At 43.8% G+C, this 23,330-nt stretch overlaps 1 protein-coding gene across 1 annotated transcript; it reads right to left on the reverse strand.

The window, feature by feature from the left end:
• Nucleotides 1–22,464: 22,464 nt before the first annotated feature.
• LOC145818235 (protein FAR1-RELATED SEQUENCE 5-like) lies at nucleotides 22,465–22,869 on the reverse strand. The gene has a single exon (XM_082912866.1). It carries the CDS (start codon nucleotides 22,867–22,869, stop codon nucleotides 22,465–22,467), a length of 405 nt encoding a protein of 134 aa, XP_082768992.1.
• Between the last annotated feature and the right edge of the window lie 461 nt (nucleotides 22,870–23,330).

Consider the following 23,330-nt stretch of genomic DNA (forward strand, 5'->3'; position numbering starts at 1 on the left):
GATGTGTACGTGGATGACATGATTGTCAAGTCCAAAGAAAGAGAGGGCCACTACACCGCCTTACAAAAGTTCTTCCAAAGGATCAGAGAATTTCGGTTGCGGTTGAATCCTCAGAAATGTATGTTTGGTGTTATAGCAGGGAAAATGCTGGGATTCTTGATTACATAGAGAGGTATCAAAGTCGACCCTTCCAAAATCAAGGCCATCTTAGAAATGCCACCACCGAGGACTTAAAAGGAGGTGTGAGGCTTTCTGGGTAAAGTGCAATTCATAAGACGGTTTATTGCTAAATTAACCTTGACTTGTGAACCACTCTTTGGTCTCCTGAAGAAAGGAACGAAGTTCCAATGGGACGGCCGATGCCAAGCTGCTTTTGAACAGATTAAGAAATACTTACAGAACCCACCTGTGTTGTCACTGCCTAAGCCGGGGAACCGTTGATTCTGTATCTTTAAGTGATTGAAACTACAATGGGCTGCATGCTTGCACAGGAGTCTGAGGACAAGGTGGAGAGAGCTATCTACTACCTGAGCAAGAAGATGTTAGATTACGAGACCTGTTACACTCCACTGGAAAAAGCTTGCTTAGCCTTGGTATGGGCTACCAGGAAACTACAGCACTACCTGTTAGCTCACTCTGTAATACTGGTTTCGAGATTAGATCCCATCAAATATTTCTTCGAGAAACCGGCACTTACGGGTAGGCTAGCTTGTTGGTTGCTTCTGCTTTCCGAATTTGATCTGAAGTATGTGATGCGCAAGTTAGTGAAGGGGAGAGCGGTAGCGGAGTTCCTAGCCGATCACCCAGTTGAAGGGGATGAAGTAGTTCAGTACCTATTCCCAGACGAGGCCATTCTGCATGTCGAAGAAGAATTTTGGACGATGTACTTTGACGGAGCGTCAAACCAATACGGGTATAGGATAGGGGTGTTGCTGATAGCGCTCGACAATTCCCGAATCCCTCTAGCATTCAAACTCCGGTTCAAAGTCTCGAGCAATGAGGCAGACTATGAGGCGTGTATTGCTGGACTAGAAGCAGCTCTGAAACTAAGGGCAAAACGGTTGGACGTCATCGGGGACTCGAACCTTGTTGTATCTCAAGCAAAAGGAGATTGGAAAGTCAAAGAAGAAAAGATGAGAATATTCCACCAGACCTTGGACTTGCTGATTTCTCGGTTTGAGAAGTTGAACTTCGCTCATCTACTAAGAGAGAACAACAGGTTCGCAGATTCACTAGCAACTCTATCTTCTATGATAGACATCCCTTTTGGAGTCCGGATGCGTCTGATCATCATCGAACAAAGATTTGCGCCGGCCTACGAACTGATTGCTGCAATAGATGAGGTTCAAGATGAGAACCCCTGGTATTACGATGTCTGAAACTTCTTGGAAAAAGAGGCGTATCCACCAGGGGCAAATGCCAAGGACAAAAGGGTAATTCGAAGAATAGCTGCTCAGTTCATCGTCTGCGGAGGAAAACTGGTCAAGAGAGGTCATCTCGGGATGCATAAGTTGTGTGTTGATGCTGGAGAATCGAAATGCCTGATGGAGGCCATCCATGTAAGAGAGTACGGAGCGCACATGAACGGGGTGATGCTAGCCCAGAAAATTCTCAGACAGGGTTACTACTGGTCCACCATGGAAGAGGATTGTATTGGCTTTGTCCGGCGATGCCACAAATGTCAGATCCATGCGAACCGCATGAACGTTCCGCCGTCAAAGCTATACAACATGACTTCGCAATGGCCATTTTCAGTCTGGGGGATTGATGTGATCGGGGCTGTCACTCTGAAGGGGTCTAATGGGCATGAGTTCATTCTGGTTGCGATAGACTATTTCACAAAGTGGGTTGAGGCCCAATCTTATGCGGTGTTGAAAGCGTCGCACATTGCAAAGTTCATCAGAAACAACATCATCTGTCGCTACAGAGTCTCGAACGAGATCATTTCAGATAATGGTTCCCACTTCAAGAAAGAAGTGATCGACTTGTTGGACAAATACAATGTGGCTTTTCATAAGTCATCTACATATCGGCCGCAAACCAAAGGAGCAGTTGAGGCCGCCAACAAGAACATCAAGCGTATTCTGCAGAAGATAGTGGAAACCTACCAGGACTGGCCAAATAAGCTACCGTTTTCTCTGTGGGGCTACCGGACTTCAATTCGAACTTCTACTAGGGCGACTCCGTATTCCTTGGTCTATGGGATGAAGGTCGTTCTGCCTATCGAAATTGAGGTTCCGTCGTTGCGAGTACTGGCTGAATGTCAGATAGCTGAGGCAGATTGGTAGCAGAGTAGATTCGAAGAACTCATGCTCTTTGATGAGCGAAGGCTGAAAGCACTATACCATGTTCAAGGTTATAAACGCAGAATTGTCAGGGCTTTCAACAAGAAAGTTAAGTCCAGGAATTTGAAAGAAGGAGATTTGGTGCTCAAAGACAATCTAGCTCCCATCCACGACCCTAGGGGCAAGTTCAGACCTAATTGGACTGGTCCTTATATCATCAAGTCCATCTAGTCGTGTGGAGCTGTCATTCTGATGGACTTAGATGGCCTAGAGTTCTCCCAACCGATCAACATGGACAAGTTGAAGAAATATTTTCCTTGAGTGGCTCGCTAGGCTGAAAACCCGAAAGGGCGACCTAGGCAAAAGTTAGAGCACAAAAAATTTGAAATGATAAAAACTGAGCTCGCAAGGTTGAAAACCCGCAAAGGGCGACCTTAGCAAAAGTTAGAGCGTAAAAGGTGAGGGTTAATACACGAGTGAACCTGAGTTGAACTACGTAAGGCTTGATTCCCATCTTTGGGATACGTAGGCAACTTTATCCTGAAGTCCAGCCATAAGCACTTCCCCGATCAACTTTGTCCATGTGATCGCCTTAGTCATCTTTGTCTATTCAGCATTCAAGAGCTCGGTTATGATCTTCGGTGCAGTGTTACTCAGACTAGGGGCAACTTTCCAGTTGCTGGGATCCAGGGTTGTGCATCTCAGTGATAGATCTCAGGCGTGTCCATTTCTAATCCATATCGAAAATGGTTTTGACAAGTTTTAATAAAAGTTGATTTTGCTCAAATTAATCTTTTTACAACTTAGACCATTTTTGGACAGAACGGAAAATTTTCAGTACCACAACTTTCAATTTCATTGATTTCAATACAGAGTTCTCCTACTCTTGAATACAAACTTGAAGTTGCTTTTCATTTCATTCATAAAGAAAACTTGAAAGTTCTGATTAAAGCAAATAAATTTGGGGCATAGTTAGGTGTTCCTACGTCCTCTCCCAGAGCTGGTCGAAGCCTCTGATGCTAAGCTGGGCCCGATCTGTGCCTCTTCATTGAGCCAATCTAGGCACTCATCAGAGAGGGTGTAGTTGAAAGTAGGAGCGGGGGCCAGAAGTTCTCTCGTCCTCCATGCTACGACATACCAAGCTAGCTGCGTGCCTCGGACCAAAAATGTAGTAGGGTACTCTATCCCGTCCTCCGGGCAAATCTGATCATTTCCGAACTGGCGCCAGAAGCGGAATGGAAAGTAAAACACGCAGTGTGTCCGGCCAATTAACTGGATCTCGGGTTGACGGGTCATGCTATAGCTCATTGCCGGTAAATTGAGCGAAGGGCAGTGCCAAGCAATGCGACCCGCAGACAAATTACACATCCAGCTGTACCACCATCCTTCATCCAGAGCATCGGCTAGACGTCGTCGAGAGAAATAGTTGCGAGCTGAATATGCCGGACATGAGTCCACAACTCTCAACTTGTCCATCAACCACACTTGGGGAGGGATGAAAAATGGGAGAATAAAGAATAGAGAGATGTACGTTGAGAGAAAACGTGAGCATAAGGTTTTGAGAGAAAAATCGAGCCTGAGGGTCGAGTGATGTGAGCAATATATGTGAGATGGTGTGGGAAAAATTACCTGCAATAGTAGTGGACTCCCTCCAAACTTAGTCCTCTCCCGACGATGAAAAGCGTCTAAGCCCGTCAATGTCTCGGCCAATGTCATGGCGATGCTGCTTTTGCCCTCTTTCAAGCCCTCGGAGACCTCAATCAAACGAGTGCTAAACCCGTCGGAGCCTGGGGCTAGTAAGAAATGAGATAGCATGTATAAGCAGAGCGCATGTCGTCGATAACCCTGCCAATGACGGTCGCCGCAGTCACCAGCATCAGAAAACTGACAAACCAAACTCGGAATGTCCAGCTCTCCGTCGTGAATCAATGACCGAGCGTCATGCACAGTAAAGCCGCACATCTGTCCTAAGGCTTGGATGTGGCCGAACCGGAACTGAGGCAAGATTTCTTGGTCACGCTCGGATTCCATTAAAGCTTGGAAATCCTCAAAAGTGGGACACATCTCTTGGTTGCCAAAGCTAAAGACGTGTGTTACCGAATTCCAAAACCTTGCCGCGACATGGAGGAACGGAAAACGCAGCGGGGTGCGATCCAAAGTAAATAGTGCATTTATGCCGAAATCCCAGAAATTTAGCCTTTCTGAGCCATCCAAGCTGGGAATCTAAGTTGTGAGATTTTGGGCAAGAAACTCTTCCATTTGGTGCAAATCAGAGCTGAAATGAGGAAAACTACGAAGCTGGGGCTTTTGTAGAAGATAAGGTGGTGAGTGGAAGACAGGTGTCAACATTCTGGAGATCCTTGCCATTTTTGGCCGGTCGACCAAAAATAGTGCCGACCGACCATCTGTTTTGGCCGATCGGCTAAAAATGTTGGCCGATGGCCATTTATTGTGGCCGGTGATATCTCCCTTTGGCCGATGGCCTCTCCTTTTGTTCTCTAAGCTAAATAAATGTTAAACATGCTGAGAACTTGTGATTGGTTCCGCTTTCAATGCCTTTTGGTGATGATTTTACGAAGTCGCGCCTGTTACTGTAGTTTGTTTATCTAGTTGTTGTACATTTGCTTATCGAGTTGTATTTTACATTCTTTAAGTCTTTGCTTTGCTTATCGAGTTGTATTTACACTTGGTTAGCTTATCAAGTTCTTTGTTTTGATTATCGAGTTGTTTTTGTCATTAGTCGGTTCACTTCCTGATTATTACGATGCAAGTGCTTAATTTTCAAATAAAAGTTTAATCTCATTTACATTGTTATGTAATGCGATGCGATGCGATGCATAAAATATACAAATGTAACACTTTTTGAACAGAACGTCTGTTTCATTTCATCATGTCTTTTGCAAAAAGTACATAGTTTTGAGAAAGTAAAACCTACCTGAGGCAGTGCAATGTGCTCAAACTACCAGTAAAAAGAAAAATAAAGCAAAATAAAAAAGGGGAGAAAAACAACAAAATGTCTGAACAGAGCAAAAAAGAAGAAAAACAGCAGAAAGTCTGGATCAACATCAATGGTCTCAAGTGTGGGAGTCGGTCCTGGTCCTCTTCCTGGACGAGGGTCCATGATCACCACCGCCAGCTCCATAATCAGAGTTTGAGCTGTCTTCGGCCTCACCATGGGACGACGCCACCTCCTCATCTGACTGATCGTCATCTGGAGTGGGCTCTCGTGAACTACTCTCAGCACAAGTGCGCCTGTGTCTGCCTCGGCGGTGGAATGTCATCCCACGCCTCGCTCCCCCTCCTCCTCGAGTAAGAACAGATGGTCCAGCTAGAGCACCTCCCGCGGCTGGAATCTGGAATGCAGCCTGGAAAGGGCAAATAGCAAATGATCAGTCATGCTACGCAAAACAGAGTATGAATACCAAATACAGTGTATGAGTACAGTGTATCAGTACAGAATGCAGTGTATGAGTCCAGTGTATGAATGTCGTGAGCAATACTGTGAGCAGTATGTGGGTTATAGTGTATCAGTGCCATGAGTGCTGTGTATCAAGTGCCGTGTTGATAGTGTGATGCATCAGATTATGTATGAAACCGATTAGGCAGAGTTTGAGACTGCGGTTGAAAGAACTTACCGGGATATTTTAGATGGTCAACAAGTCGATGCACCGCTGCAGCATCCCTACTGCTGGGGCTGTCAACTCCAGGGACTGGCGAGTGTACTCGACGAAAGCCTGCAAAAGTGTTAAAGTCATTAGTATTCTGCGGGATATCAAATGAATTGAAATGACTGTACAGAATGCAAAGTCTAGTAGTACATACCGGGGTCGAGCCATAGACTCCGAAAAGCTCATGATCAGCAGGAGGAAGAGCGCAAGGGATCTGATAAGTCTCCCCACCCTCCTCTCGGCATGTGATCGTCGTGGGCAGTGCTGGCCACTCAGCCCCCCGTCCCCTCCGAGATCCACTCCTACCACGGGCCTGAGTCGCCCTCGGTGCTCCTGCTCCTGCTGGCGCCGCAGGCCTCTCCCTCTCGACTCGACCAGCACCAGTCAGAGATGGCATCAGATAGATCTAAATAAACTCAGAGTAGTCGCCCTCATATCTGAAACGGTCAGAGTCCCAGCCGATGGCGTACTCCTTCATCTCTCGCAGAGTGTACCGCTCAGTGTGCCTCGTGTTGGTAGGAGGAGGTGCTGGAACTGTCTGCTCTGGTAGACCAAGGGTCTGGCGTAAGAAGCGCTCCCCGAAATACCAAGCCCGGCAGATCGGGCCCTCTAGTAGAACTCGAAAATGGGCAGTCTCTCGAGCACCGGTATACCGCTCCCGAACTATATCAGGCAACGGGACCCAAGGCTGCCAGGTGATCTGCAAATAAAACACAGTTTGTTATCTACTGTTATTAAGAGTACAAAATAAAGCAAAGCTTAAATAAACTAAAATGTTTGACATACCTCGGCTGCAATGATGGTGTCAAAGTAGCGGCGGAAGAACAAGGACTCCCGTGGCCTCCGCTCGCATCTCACATCGAAGCGGTGGGAAAACGGAACCATGGGGGGTATCTCCTCATCCGGCACTAGAGCGAGCCTAGAAAAGTAGGCATACACCCACAACTACAGAATGTAACAGAGCAGATATGAGTATGCTTATCAGATAAAGCAGTATACAGATAAAGTAGATTGAATATGTACAGTGTGTGTGGTATACAGATAATGTAAAGCTGAATTGTAAAACAGAAAGGGAAAGTATACCTCCTAGGCTCGCCAGTAGCCTCCAAGCAACTGCCTGCTGAGGCGGGAGGATGAGCTCATATATCCGTAAAGGGTGGCCAAGCCCGCGCCACCCCAGTCGTGGCCGCGGATCCGCGTCACATCCACAAGTGTGCTCAGTAGGTAGAGGGCGACAATGTTCGCCCGGTCAGCGAAGAGTGTGGTCCCCAGTAGGAACATGATGAAGCCACGAGCATACTGCTCCTCCTCCTCCCGAGTAGTAGGCGCCTGGATCCGGAAGTGATCCTCGAACCATGAGTACCTCACAAACCCTGGCCGGGCAAGAGGTGGCTGAGTGCCAAGCAAGTATAGCTGAGCGGCGTCCCACTCATCCATATCTGTATCAAAGGGGATCGGATCACCCCCTACTCTGATGCCTGTGAGCATGGAGAAGTCAAAGGGAGTCATCGTCATCTCCCTGGTGGCAGAAAGGTGGAGGGAGTCGGTGGTGTCCCACCACCTCTCCACCAAAGTAGCAAGAACGGGCCTGCTCGCAGTGAGGCGTGAGAGTCCCATGCAGAAAGCCCCAAAGATGGCCTGGTCGACAATATGATGGACCGCGTTAGGCAGCTCCATATACCAACCTCGGGCGACAGTGTTCCCATACCCCCGGAAGGCATGGGAATCTCCCTATGTTCAAAATAAACAGTTGCGAAGCAGTGTTAGAAATACAGCGTTTGAATTGTTCAGTTGAAAATCCAGCGTTTGTGCATGTGTTCAGATTTAAACAGATATCGGGTGTGCGTGTGCTCACAGTGAACTACAGCATGTGATGTATCAATGTGTTTGAGTTAAGCAGTTAAAAAACAGAATCGACTGTCGCAGTTATATGTTTTACATTGCAGAAAATGAAACAGAGGAAGAATATACCTTAGCGGCGCCGTAAGACAGATGTGACTCTGGCTCGCGCAACAAAAGCTCCAATGGCACGCCCCGCTCATTGCTCCTGAGGTGGCGGATGCCATCGAGAGGCAACACGTGTTTCACCGGCCTGTAAGTCGCCGAATCGAATGACCGGATCCGAAGAGGTAGGAGCTCGACCTCGGGGTCAACGTCCATCTCCGGGGGAGTCCCACCACGTGGAATGTCATCAGCCATCTCAAAAAGAGCGTGAAAATGGCCGAGAATGTGAAAAACGGGCAAGAATGCGAAAGGTCAACCCAAAAGTCAACCCCAAGAGGATGAAAAATGGGAGAAAAGGTTGGAGTGTGGAAAAGGCACGAAAACCAAGTAAACTCGAGGGGAAACAAACCCCAAGTAGTGGAAATCGAGAAGCAAACACTGAAAATCGTGTTTTGTTCGGTTTAAAGTGTGCGAAACGGGAAGGGTTTCGGGAATCGAACGACGAAAAAGGCTCGATAACGCGGCAAAAACTCGGATCGAAGGTTAGGAAATCGCCTAGGAGGAGAGAGGAGTGATTTTTGAGCTAGGGTGAAGTGGAAATAGAAGGTTTGGAACCTTATATTTAAAGACCCATGGCCAAAGGACAAAACTGCCCCGACATTGCCATTTTTGGCCGGTCGGCCAAATTGTTAGCCGATTGGCTAAATAGTTGGCCGATGAGCTCCTTTTGTGGCCGATGAATGGCCGGTGGCATACCCTTGTGGTCGATGCACCTCCCACACCCTTGTTTGGGTCAGTTATGTGGTTTGGGACCTTCATTACTCAAGATAGTGCAAGAAAGTGCACTTTTGAACCTTAGCCGGCCTTCGTGTTGACCTCAAGCCGTGTCTTCTGTGTGCGATGCTCGGTGCGCGCAAGGAGTATCCTTTTTCGTATCCTTTTGTATCTTGCGAGTTCCGCATATCGCTTTAAATATGTTGTATTACATTGCTTTGTTTTGACTGTAATAAGCACGCTCGTTACGCGTCTTGCATTCAACAATGCCTCGTCTTGTTTTGAAGTTGCATCTCAACATCGCGAGTGACGTTCCTTCACCATATTTATGCTGAACATGGGTCTTTCTTGCTTTACACATTGCTATACATTGTCGCGTATGCTTTACTTACATGTGTTCATGCTTTTCTTGCTTTACACATTGCTATACATTGTCGCGTATGCTTTACTTACATGTGTTCATGCTTTTCTTGCTTTACACATTGCTATACGTTGTCGCGTATGCTTTATTTACATGTGTTCATGCTTTTCTTGCTTTACACATTGCTATTCGTTGTCGCGTATGCTTTACTTACATGTGTTTATGCCTCAACTTCATTGTCATGCATCCTACCTGGCTTGCGTTGTCGCGCATGCCACCTCCTCGCATTGTTATGCACCACCATCGGCTTGCGTTGTCGCGCATGCCCTCCTTGCATTGTTATGCTTGTTGCAAATTGCATTGTCATGCATTCTACCCGGCTTGCGTTGTCGCGCATGCCACCTCCTTGCATTGTTATGCACCATCAACGGCTTGCGTTGTCGCGCATACCCTCCTTGCATTGTTATGCTTGTTTCAAATTGCATTGTCATGCACCCCTTTGCTTGCGTTGTCGTGCATGCCACCTCCTTGCATTGTTATGCACCACCATCGGCTTGCGTTGTCGCGCATGCCCTCCTTGCATTGTTATGCTTGTTTCAAACAGCATTGTCATGCATCCTACCCGGCTTGCGTTGTCGCGTATGCCACCTCCTTGCATTGTTATGCTTGTTTCAATTTGCATTGTTATGCACCACCATCAGCTTGCGTTGTCGCTCATGTCCTCCTTGCATTGTTATGCTTGTTTCAAATTGCATTGTTTTATATCGCACTTAGGTTGCATTGTCATGCACCCCTCCACATTGTTATGCGTTACACTTAGGTTGCATTGTCATGCACCCCCTCACTTGCGTTGTCACGCACTTTTCACTTGCATTGCTATACATGTTTCTAACGATGGTGTACCTGTTAAGTTTCTTTCTTTTTCAAGCACGATATTGTATGTACGGTTCATTTGAAGCTGGCACGACCAGACGAACTGGACAGGTATTGTATTCTCTACGTGAGACGTAGCGAGAATTGTATAATTCTCTTACATCTTTTCTGCATGAGTTGTAGTTCGATTCTTATTCGCTTGCTTAAACTGTTGCATTTATTGTGTATAATTGCTTTGTTGCAGCTCTCTTTGCATGATCATAAGTTATGTTCGGCTTTATGCATGTCATTTGCATCTTGCCCCTGCCTGCGGACACATATCTTTGTTATCTTGTATGCTTTGTCTAAGTCTTCGGCCTTGCCAAAAATGAGTCCTCTCTGGGCTTTGACATTCACTCCCGTCATTGTTATGACTTTCGAGTTCTGTCAAAGAGGGGCAACTGTAGACACCCCATTTTTGACCGTCCTCAAGACTTGGACGTCATCGTTTGAACACTCGATGATCATCTATGCTCGTGTTCGTTTTGAGTTTCTCGAGGTCTCGGCCATGCGCCTTGCCTCAAGATCTCTCAACTTGACTGTTTTGTGCTTGGTTGTGGACCAAGCACTTGTGTTTTTGCTTTTGAGGGAAGAGGGTGGCTTGTTAGCCATCCCCTCAACCCATCGGCAAAGGCTTGAAGCCATCGGCCCCTTTTCTTGCCATCGGCCAAGAGTGTTGGTCGATCAGCACTATATTTGGTCAGTCGGCCACCTTTGTTGGTCAATCGGCCATATTTTCTGGCAGACCCCTTTCCATCTGCTTTTGGCAGATATTTTGTGCCAGTTGGCACTGCTGGCATGCACAATTCCCCCCCTCCAAACATGTGCATAGAGGGATTTGAGCCTTGCTTAGCTTCTCCAAGAAGCTTTGCAAAATTGGTTTTCTATAAAAGGAGAGCCTCCTCTCCCTTTCCAGGGGTTCTAGAATTCTGATATACAAGTTAGATATCTCTCTCTCTTTATATCTCCCTCTCTCTAGATTAGTGTGTGTGTTTGAGCTCAAAAGTGTGTTTTTTTCTTACTATTGCACACAAACACCTAGCACTACACTATCCTTGGTTGCTGAGGCACTAGAAGGTTGATATTAGAGTTATTGGGCTGTTTTTGATCCAAGAAGATTGCTGGAGTTGTGTTCTTGAAGTTGTTATTCAAGGGTGAGTCAACTTGCTTTTGATACCCCATTTTGGCTTAAGCTTTTAGACTTACTTGCATATTGTTTTAAGCTTAGCTCTAAACTACAAAAACTTTTGATTTTGTATGCTTCTTATGGTTGCTTAAGGTCACTTTTTGGTTAGGGGTTGTCTTCCTCCTCTTAGGCCTTGTTTGGCCCTATTTTGTGCCTTTCTTCTTGAGCTTTGGTATCATCTTATTTTGACCTTCCCACCACTGAAATGCAGAGGATTTTCAGTGGTGGAGAAGTGGTTTTGGAGTCTTGTATAGGAGGGGGACACCCCTCTCTCCTTATGTCTCATATGCTTGTGTTGTTGGCTTATAAGAGTAGCATGTTTACTTAGCATGTCTTGGTTCTATTTCAGCACTTTTTAGTGGCTGTTAGGACCTTCCTTAACTCTATTCCATGTTGGTTTGATGGCATCTTGCATGCTTCACATACTTGTAGAGTAATCTTGCATGTTTGCATCACATGCATCTTGTGTTTGGACCACTATTCTTGCATGTTTTGGCTCGACTCCAAGGAGCTTTCCCTCATGTTTTACCATGATTAAACTCTGTTCGGTGTGGTCTTGGTCATGCATGCATTGTTTTGCATAGCCTTGGTCCATTCTAGCTTGTAAGCTTTGTGCCTTGATTTCATTAGCATGTGTTACTTGAAGTATTTTCATGATTTGGCATCATGTGAAATGGAATTTCAGTCCATGTTTCATGGTCACAAACTTGCATTTATCACCTATTCCATGCTTTGGATAGTTTGTGTTTCATGCCTTAAGAATAGGTCATTGTGCATGCCATCATACTTAGGCCTTTGGGATGCCATCTAAGTGGGTTTTTGGGCTCATTCTAACATGCCATAACTCTAATTTTATTAGCCTAAGTCATGCCATGCTTGGTTGTAATAGGTGTAGTGCAATTGCCCCCATTTTGGCCTTGTATGCGTCTTGTTTTGTACTCACCTTTCTAACATATTTTGACCTCATCCCATGCATGTTCTAGCCTTGTTTTGGCCTGCTTTGGGACTGTTTTGGGTCACCTTAGTCCTTTGGGCTTGGTTGATATGGCCATGGTTCAAGTACCTTGGCTAGCTTTGAACTTGAAGTCCATTAGCATGCCTTGATTGTGTAATGTGTTTGATTTGGCATCACTCTTAACATAATTTCAGAGCTTATGGTGCCATCATACTACCATGATTGTCAACCCTCGCTCATGTTTGGGTGTTGTGACCTTATGCCTTAACTCTTGGACCATTGCATGTGTATGCTCATTGTGCATTTCATTCTATCACTTCATCATTTTGGCCACTGTTTTTGGTGTGGCTGAGGCCTATCCATTTTCAGCGTAAGTCCTTGGATCATGCGGTTTGTGTGTCGTTGCATGCTTATCGCATTGGATGTTGTCACATCCTTGTTGTTGGTGTTGTTGTCGCATGCCTATTACATTGCATGTTAGTACGTTTAGGTTGCATTTTGCATGCTTGCTAGTTTGCATTTTGTCACATGCTTGATTATGTTGCATTGCGTTTGGCATGCTTGTTACCTTAGCCTTGTGTGCACGCTCGTGTCCTATTGCATTTGGCATCCTTAGGTTGCATAGCATTGCATTTCCATGTTGCATTGTATTTGGCATACTTGCTTGCATTACATTGTGTTTGGTTTGGGGTGTCAAGCGAAACATGAGGAGCGAGGAACATTTGTACTTGAAGTGACGAAACATGCCTCAATCCTTAGTCGCCGACGCTCTTGATCCAACATGATAGAGTGCGAGGCCTTCATGTGTTTTGTGCATTCATTCCATATTGATTTGCACACTTGGCTCATTTAGCCATCATGCATTGAAATACGTGATTGATGGCTCGAGGATCGAGAACCATAGTCCCTTGAGTCCATGACATGACAAGAAGGGTGATTGTGCACACATTGCTTTGAAAATGCATTGCCATGCTCTGCTTGTCCTCTGCTGCAGCAAAATAGCATTCTGCAAGAAGAGATGGCCGGCCGACCATCTTTAGTGCCGGTCAGCTACAAATTTATGGCCGAGAGCCCCATTATTGGTCGATGATCAGCTCCCCTTGGCCGATGGCCTTTCCACTTAGCCGATGGCCTCTCACAGTACCCAGAAGGTGATTCAGAAGCATCCTTGGGACTTGTACAATTTTCAAAGGTGCAGAGCAGTGTAAACAGAGGCAGCATGAGCATGGCGATAAATTTCCGTGTGGAGCCGAGCATGCATGCATTTGTCCCTCTTCTCGAGGCCTCTTTACCGCTTTCGTAGCTTAATTAATTTGTTTAATTAGTTAAGTGTTGTGTAATATTTAATTAGCTAGTTAGTTAGTTAATTAGTCAATTTGTATTATTCTTTCGGACCCTCCGTTAAGAGGGCGAATTTTGTAATAAGTGTGCGTGAGTGTGTGAATGTCTTCCAACCCCACGTCTTTCTCCCTTTTACTTACCTGCTTTTGATGGTTAGTTTTAGGTCATGTTTCGATTAGCATCCTTATGCTATGCATGTTTGCATCATTCATCTATCTTGCATGCACCAGGCTCGGCGCATCATACTAACTGCATTGTATTTCAATACCAACTTGAATACGTGTATCGAGTTGCCGCATTTCACATGCCATTCTTAGATAGCCGGGCCTATTTCTAGTTGCATTTTGCATGTTTTGCATTAGGCATCTTAACATAGCTAGGATCATGCATTTGATTACTAACTAGCTATTGTTTTGGCTCGGAGTACTAGGTAAGTGTTTATGCTTTAGCATCTTGCATGAGTGTGAGTGGTTGCCATAATAGCATGCTTGCCATGAGGCTATTTGCTTAACTACCTGAATGCCTGTGGGTGAAGGTTGGATTACTTGAATTGGAACAATTCATTGAAATGCGAGTTTTAAGCCCCCTTGAGAGTGGCAAAATCATGTTTTCTTAAGCCCACTTGAGGGTGGCAAATCCACGTCTTAGCCTACTTGCGAGTAGCACCATCAAACCATTTTCAAATAAACAAAGATGAAATATTTTGTTCCAATCTAAGCGATCCGGTCTATACTTGTGTGTTGTGCGCATCACATAGTAAATTATAGCTAATAACCGGAATAAGAACGCATATGTTTTAAAAAACAAGATATCATGTTTAGTAGTGGCCGATCTTTGATCGGGCGAGCGGGGGTGCTCATTGCATGACCTTCCCCAATCGTACCCAAGTTCCCAAGCCGAGGCAACTTTGGTGATGACAGACACGTGGCCTTAGGCACGAGTCAGGGTTTCCTAAATTCCCTCCAAAAATAAAATATTTAAGTGGCGACTCTGTATCTGGCAAAGCAGTCCATGTTTGGCACTTCTTTCTTAAAAATCAAATTTTCAAAACGATTTGTCGGATTTGGACTCTTTGGTGATTTATTAATCTCACATTGCAAATTGTGAGATCAGATTAAGAACCGTGACATTTGAATCCGAACTGTAGCATGAGGCCCTCGGGGTGTGTCTATAAGTTGAAATGAGGATGACGATTTTCAAATTTTGTAGAGAGCTATTCGTTCCCCACACCCAATTCTTTTTCTAGAGTCGAACCCTTCACTTTCATGGCTAGCCTTACCGACAACTTAAGCGGCTGGAGACGATGGCTGAAAACCAATACCTTCTCCCCACCTGATTCGGACAAGCCTATCAGATTAAGGAAGAAGTTTGCCTTCAGTCCTTCTCTAATATCCAACTTTTCTAAGATGTGGTTCATCCGGGCATCGTTAATGCCCTCTATTTCTGTGGTTGACGTGTCTGTAGGTGAACTCTTTAGGAGAGATCTCAACTGTGCGTGCACATAGAGTGTGCTCCCATCCCAGGTGATGTTTAACTTCTTAACTGAGTTGTTCAGTTCTTCCACTTCACGAACTGTTGTAGGGTTGAGGTGAAGAAATGCAGAAAAGTCAACAAGCCCAGGCAATTCATGAAGAAAATCTCATTCGTAGAAATGGACAGCCTTGCCTGTCATTGCACGCAACTCTTGAATGACGGTTACCTTTCTCTTGAAATTATCATCTTTCTGTTGAATAGCAGTTACATTTCAAGAGAAAGGTAGCTGTCATTCATGAGTTGCGGGCTGTCTCGACTTTATTGAGCGAGTTCATGAAATACGTACTTTCATTTGTGGGAGTATGACCTTCGTCCAGAATGAGAATGGATGGGTACGTTAGTAATATTTGTTGGCAGGCAGTGGCAGTCTTGCTTGTTTCATTGTCACATACAATTGAAGAAACTTGCTTGTATGCCCGAAAAAGTATTCTTCTCTGATCTGCCCACTGTCTGAGCACCCGAAGGTAATGGAGCATGGGCCAGGATGTAGCCACCTCGATTCTCTACAACCAAGTTGCTCAGTAGGAAATTGAAGCCCTCAACTTGATGGGGTTTCATCTGGTTTTTGTGCTTGGGATGAGCACCAATTTCAGTGACAGCAGAATCCTGTCCACATTGTTTAACCCCGTCATGAAATAGTTCAGTTGCTTCTTTGTCCTTTGTAGTCAGGCCTTCATAAAAGTATGTGCGTGTAGTCTTTCAGCCCTAAATGAAAAACAAAATGTAATCATTCCTCTTTAATTTTTGGGAAATTATGCATTTATCGCTTGTACACATAATTATTTCAAATGTAAGCTGTGTGAACAAAATGCAAAATTTTGATGTGTGTCCTTTCTTTTGTCCGTTTCAAAATCTATATATGTGTTGGGAAATTCTGCGTTTTGTTGTCTATGTTTACGCAAAATTTTCAGGTTAACAGCCACATGTTGCAACCGTTTGTTTGTGTTCTTGTAAATATTGATTGGAATACTTTGCAGGAATTGTCATCATTGCATGTGATGGATATTAGTCACCTCGCACCAACAATGTTAGTTTTCTCCTTCAGGACTTGCTACCAGTTGGTTTCGTACATATGTTTGTAAAAACACGAAATCCATCACCAAGGAATACGCTGAATTTTTTTTGGGATCAATTCTTACAGCAGCCCATATACTTTTGTGTTTATGTTATTTGTTTTGCACAAATTTTGAATGGCCTCGCTTTGCATCATCAATTGTGAACTTTTGTTTCAATTACGTCCATTTGATTACAACTCTTCATTGTTTTCTATCAGAAAATATGCATATACGTGGAAACTGTACTTTTTGTTGTAGTCAACTTATAACTTTACTGAACTTATATAATCTCAATCAATTGACATTACAATATTTGTTATAAAAATCACAAATGGCATTAGCAATTTGACCAAAATTGTCCAGGAAATTTAAACTGGAGTGTCAAAATTGAGGGAGTTTAAAGTGCATCGATTCAAATTAGACAATGGACAAAATGTGTACACCACCCCTGTAATTTTCCCTTCAATCTAATTTGTATGATTTGCTCTTTCATAAAGGGGAAGGAAAAGATTGAAGACAATTGCCGAACAACATATCCAAATGTCTGACACTATCGCTGGCTCTTGTCGAAAGCGGCCAGTTGCACCATTCATTTGTTACAGGTACTAGTTGTTCATTTTGACAATCTGGAACATAAAAAAGAAACTCACAAAGCCAAAGTAAGTAAAAAGAAGTTCTTTTTTTGTCTTGGACAGGGGAACTAGGCTTGCCTTTGTATTTTTGGGCAAAATCTGTATAGCACATGTCAGTGTTTAAAGTAAAGGTCACTTTTGGAGGCTCAAGGAGAGCATGAATTGGATTGCCCAAGATTGGGAGACCAGTCAAGTGAGCTACATCTAAGATGGTAGGGGAAATCAAACCAAAATTGAGGAGTAGGGAGTTACAAGATTGCGACAAAAAGCATGCAGCAGCAGCAATCAGCCCTTTGTCCATGTCATAATTTTTAGTCGACAGTCTAATTGCTTCACTAATGCCCTGGTGCTTCCATACTTCACCGTTGTGACCTCCAATTCTCCTGGCCCAGCTTCGCCAAACAGAGTCTGGTGACCTCCACAATCTGAGTGGGTTTTTGCTGACATTCCAGTTAGTCTACTTAAGTCCAGGTTGGTTAAGAAGAAGGTTCTCACCATTACCAAGGGGATAGTATGGAGCTAGCTCATCTGGGATGTAAGACGCGAAGGTAGGGTCTAGAGTAGCCTTAGCGACGGAGCTTGTGCTGGGCAATAGGGTTGCACTAAATTTTAGAGGAACGATACGTGCTCTGATAGGGTCTGGGAAGCGGAGTAGGTCTTCATTGTTCTCCTCAGATGGAGATGGTTGAGATTTTTTCGACGCCATGGCTTAGAGTTTTGTGGTGCTCTGGTTTTGAACAGCAATGCTTGAGAAGAAGGAGTACAGTCTGGGGAGTTCGAATCAGAGGGAAATGAAGTGGTTTGAAGTGGAAAAGGTGGGTCTTTTATAGCTTATGGTGGGGCTAGTATGTTTCAATGCTCTTATATTGGGCTATAGTTTATGTTTGTTTTGGGCCCGTATTAAGAAATTTGCTATTGGGCCGAAACAATGGCCCCCTTGTTGAAGTAAAATATCATATGACTTGGACCCCCACAAGGGGGCACCCCCATGACCCCCTCTCTCTCTGATTGGCCAGTTTTTAAATTTTTTTTTCTTTTTTTTTTCCCTTCTCCTCCAATCACCAGCCCCCACGTGTGTGTGTGGGGGGGGGGGAGAGGGGTGTGGTGGTGGTGGTGCAGGTGGTGATTGGAGGGGGTCTTAATCACTTCCGCAAGGTTAATTCATATGATATTTAACTTGAACAAGGGAGCCATTGTTTGCACCAAGTTTTGCCAATCTCTGTCGACAGATGGTCCACTTAATCGAGGACACGTGGCCAAGTCTGAAGGAATGTCCACTACTTGAAAGTGTGCTCTCTACATGTGGGTCACCTAGAAGTGATGGGGGAAGTTTTTAGCACCAGTCATAGAGTTAGTGGGCACACTTTCAGGAGGAAGCATGAGACAAAACAGGAGCCTTGCTCTGTCAATAGAAGTTTCAAACAGTTGATGGCCATGAAATAAACACAAGAAAAGGGAGATCGACAAATAGAAGTGGAGGTTTAGCATACCTGGAAAGCCTAGAAGGGAGATCGTTGTTTTCGATATCCGTATACTATTTTTGTGGCCTATCATTGCATGATCCCACATGTCTACACCATAATTGCCACTGTAACTGCCCTCTGACTTCGAATCTTCAAGTCCCATCTGCCAAATATTGACTCTTCCCGGTCGACCTTCCTTTTCACCATTGTGGGGCATGTCCCTCATCATTATGAGTTAGTGGGCACACTTTCAGGAGGAAGCATGAGACAAAGCAGGAGCCTTACTCTGTCGACAGAAGTTTCAAACAGTTGGTGGCCATGAAATAAACACAAGAAAGGGAGATCGATAGATAGAAGTGGAGGTTTAGTATACTTGGAAAGCCTAGAAGGGAGATCGTTGGTTTCTATATCCGTATACTGTTTTTGTGGCCCATCATTGCATTATCCCACACGTCTACACCATAACTGCCACTGTAACTGGCCCCTGACTTCGAATCTTCAAGTCCACTCTTCCAAATATTGACTCTTCCCTGTCAACCTTCCTTTTCACCATTGTGGGGCATGTCCCTCATCATTATGAGAAAAAAATCGACAGAATATTGTCCACTAAACACAACCACAATCCTTGCAAACTGGGCCACTGAACCATAACACTTGGCCACTCACTGTTACTGCCCCTGACTTTGAATCATCAAACTCTGCCAAATATTGAATTTTCCCTGTAATTTAATCAAAATATATTCAATGTCAGTAAACTTGAAAATATTTTTGAAATAACCTTTTTCTGTATTGTAATGACTTAAACACAATTGTTGTCGTACATTTTACGTAACCAAAATACACAACTTATTTATATCAAAACAAAATATACATCTCGGGTTTATAATCAAAAAAATAGAAACTACTTTTTTTAAAAAAAAAGTTCACTCATATTTTCAGCTGAATTATGATTGGTTATTTTAAAAAAATTCCTCTTTACACCTATTTTTCCCACATCCTGCCAACAGCTGGTCCATTCAATCGAGGACACATGGCAAGTCTACCTGAAGACAAGGGTTATCAACTAACATTGAATCTGGCATGCCACCTACAAGCTGGAGCAGTTACTGGCAGTGCTCATGGATTTAGTGGCCAGCCTCCAAGAGGAAACATGAACGAATTGGGAGTCTGTATCTGTCGAGGAAAGGCTAAAAGGACTTGGGCACATGTGGCAACTTCAATTATATGCACTTCGACAGGAACAAGTGAAGGTTTTATGTGGTTTCAAGACACGAAAATGACCGTGCAGTTACAGAAGTTGCACAGAAGCAGTTGCAGAATCGGCAGATCATGGGGTTGTGGGAAATAATAGCTATAATGGGCAGAATGTTTGCAGAGAGAGAGGACATGAACAACAACACAACAACTTACTTTCTACATTGTAACTTCTGAGTAGTTTTTTCCCTTCTACTTTCTACTTTGTTACAAACAACACAACAACACAACAACTTACTTTTTACTTTGTTCTTTGTTACTTTCTACTTTGTTACCATCAGTTCATCGAAAGAAGTCTTCATCCTTTTCAGGCATTCGAACCAATACCACAATTGCTTGATTTTCTTCTTTAACTTGTCAACTTTAAATTACTGCTTCGTTGCTGTCGATATAGGCCCACCATAATTTTACTAATAATAAACCCATCACTTTCATAGTTAACATGAAATAATTTCACAACTCTTGTTCGTAACTCGTAATTCATATAGCAATCGGCATGGACGAGTTCGTTGGGTTACTTTCTCCAAGTAACACCCAAAATTAACTGCCACTTGGATTATATACAAAATGCATGTGCTGGTATGTAATTTTGCAAACTCACATGGACAAAATTCGTATTTTACTCGAAATATAATACTAATTTACCGAAACAAGTCATAACAAATCAATACGAAGCCAAACACATCGTTAGTTGATAAACCACACCGCAAAAAACCCATCAGTTAGATCTAACCAAATATGGAACAGAAACAAGCAACCCGCAATAGGAATCTTGGAATACAGACATAAGCCAATTTCCCATCCAAAACAATACACAAACAACTCATAGATATCTCACCTTCAATTAGTTTTCAAAATGACAAGTCACTGGAAACACAAATGACAACATCACTCTAAACAATATGGGAAATTTACAACTCGTGGCCTTGTACATAAGTAACGTTGTTCCATTTCCTGGCATTGTATGTAACCAATTATTTACACGTTACGTACAGTAATCCGTGCAAAATGAAAACTACATACATTATTTACATGTGTTTTGAATAGCTAGTACTGTCGACCTAATAAATTAAGGGAATAAGTAAATCATACAAATTATATAATTACCTGATTCACCTCATCAATTGTGGTCGAATCATTTTTGCACACTGCTGCTTCAACACTACCGTATTGGCCCACAGGCTGCTTGGAATCAGGAGAAGCATCGAAAAATAGTCATCATTGCTTAATGTGCGGTGTACTTGGATCCACCAACCTAGTTTTGCAGCGAACGGGCAATGACTCCGCATTGTACTCATGGCCAGTTATGTGGGTTGTATCTGTATCTGAGTTACTACCCACTGTTCGGCTAAACCAAACCTTAGGACACGTTCGCTTTGTGTGCCCAAGCATTTGCAATTCCCACATTTTCTTGGTCTTCGACAGTTGGACGAGGCCCATCCCGGGTTCCCTTTTGTCTTCACAACATCAGGATCGTCTACTCCAAATTGTCGAGGGAATGAATGTTTTCCTTTGTCTCTATTCCCATCGTTCAGATTCCTCTCATATAACTCCTTCATCCGGCTCGTGATCGGAAGACATGCATCCCTAGCCTCTTTGAAACTTTCCGTTGATTGCGAGGCATAGAAACACATTTCATTGTACGAAGAACTCAATATCCCATACCGGGCCGTCTGTGTTGTAGTGCTATCAATTGAGGGTTGAGGCCATTGCTGGCCATCCTTGCTTGCAGTCCTTGTCCATCTATGCAGCACCAAAGTTGGGGGAATTTGCGTTAAATTTTCAGCTTTCATAACACATATCATGTGGCAGCAAGGTAGCCCCAACGACTCAAACTTGATGCAAGAGATATGTGACAGCAAGGTAGCCCCAACAACTCAAACTTGATGCAAGAACATCTCATTGCAGCATCCACTGGACTGTGTGTTACTATCCATGATCTGTCCTTCACTTTGTACTTATGAATATAGTAGCATTTCTGACCATCCGGCAAAGGGAACACATCCTTGACATTCAACTTCCCTTTTTCTAAGATTTCATCACGGAACATTCTAAATATATTTCGGGTGAATAGCTCAGCTCCATGTCTCTCTATATCTCGCAATGGAGTAATCAATACCGGAAAACTATTATTTGTTTCAGCATCATCTCCAGCCTCGTTATACCTTATCCTTTCAAGAGCCCGATCATAGTGCCTAACAGATTCATTTAGCTTCAATTTGTGTTGGAGGAAGGGATTGAAATAAGCATTCATACACTCCGAGTGCTGAGTGCTCTTCATCCCAGCAAACAAATGTCCACGCATATATGCCTCAGCCCACATATGATGCTTCTCATATGTCTCCAACACCCAACTGTTGGTTTGAAGTCCAAATTTTTCGACCATTGTCATCCAGCCATGCTCAAACTTTGTCTCATCCGTTTCCATGTCCATGCACTGCTTGAAAGCATGTGCAAAGCCACTTATGTGAACATTTGAAACAACATTTTTCCCAAGATGCCAATTACATAATTGATGTCTTGCGTCTGGAAACTCTTCTGATTGCCTCTCGCATCATCTTATCCCCATCTATCAGTATGGACACAGGTGCTTTATGGCCCATCGCCTCCATAAATGTTTCCAAAACCCATGTGCATGTCTCAATTGTCCCATTGGCTAGCAAAACACATGCAAATATCGTGGTCCTAAAGTGGCTAGTCACACCAGCCAACATGACAAAAGGTTTCTTGTATGCATTGGTTTTGTAAGTTGAGTCAAATATCAACACATCACCAAACTTTGTGTAGTCGGCCCGCGATTTCGAATCTGTCCAGAACAGATTTTGAAACTTGTTATCATTACACACATCATACTTGTAAAAAAAACGTGCATCAACATCAAGTTTTGCACATAGGTAAACTAACGCACCCTGCACATCACCATCCTCAACTTCTGCTCTACGTTCGGCTTGAATATGGTTGTGCAGATCCGTACGGATGAAACCAACATTCTCATAAAACCCGGATTGATTTACCATATAGTCCATGATTTGGCTAGTCTTCACACTGACGTTGCGCATAGCCATTGCTTGAGCTTTGTCAGCGCTATTTAAACTGCGATGTCACCTCAGATACATCACACAGTGTTGTTCTGCAAATTCATGGTTGTGGTCTACGATGAAGTGAGTCACAACATAATTTCCCCCTTCACCAGCATCTGCATTGTACCGTATGCGAAATTGGGCTTTGCAACCAACTCTTGTTCGTGCCTTGGGAGCTCTACTCTTCTCAGCGACACGGTCCAAGTATTTTGGTAATCTCTGACCTTCCCTTGAGCACAACCATAGCCTACTAACGACCTTTCCCTCTTTATTTGTGTTAAATCTGGATTTTCGTATACTAAATCCCTTGGCTTTAGCATACGCATTGTAGAAAGCTTCTCCATCTTCGATCGAATCAAATTTCTGTTCCAGAATAGCACGTTCAACATCACCAACCATGTCATTGCAATGAGCATCGTCAACCATTTCTTTTTTCACATCGGCTCCGCCATCTTCAACGTTCATGTTGGTTGCTTCTTCATTGCTCGAACCAGCTTCGCAACCATGATAAGGTTCGCCGGACTTTCATTCATCAAACGAATGTCACCTGCTTCATTTGGAATGTCATAATCGTCACCTTTCCTTTTAACTTTTGCTGGGGCCATACTGCACACGACATTAGTACAAACAATTACTTCATGACCGAAAAATGTTAACACAAACACAAACATGACATTTTCACACGGTTTAGTTGTTTGTGCAAATACAAACACTCGCTTGAGAAAGAGAAAGGTTAGTTGCCAATGGAGGGGTTTCCGTTTGAGCAAAGCGTAGAGCGGTTGAAGTTAGGATGGGGGTTTAGTTGAGGGAAAATAGTTGAAGTGAAGAGGCCAGAGAGAGAGAGAGGGAGAGAGAGAGAGGGAGACAGCTCCATACCTTATATCTAG

This window comes from Camellia sinensis, chromosome 2, assembly GCF_055761805.1.
Source record: "Camellia sinensis isolate YWXY chromosome 2, ASM5576180v1, whole genome shotgun sequence".
In the NCBI taxonomy this organism is placed as follows: Eukaryota; Viridiplantae; Streptophyta; class Magnoliopsida; order Ericales; family Theaceae; genus Camellia; species Camellia sinensis.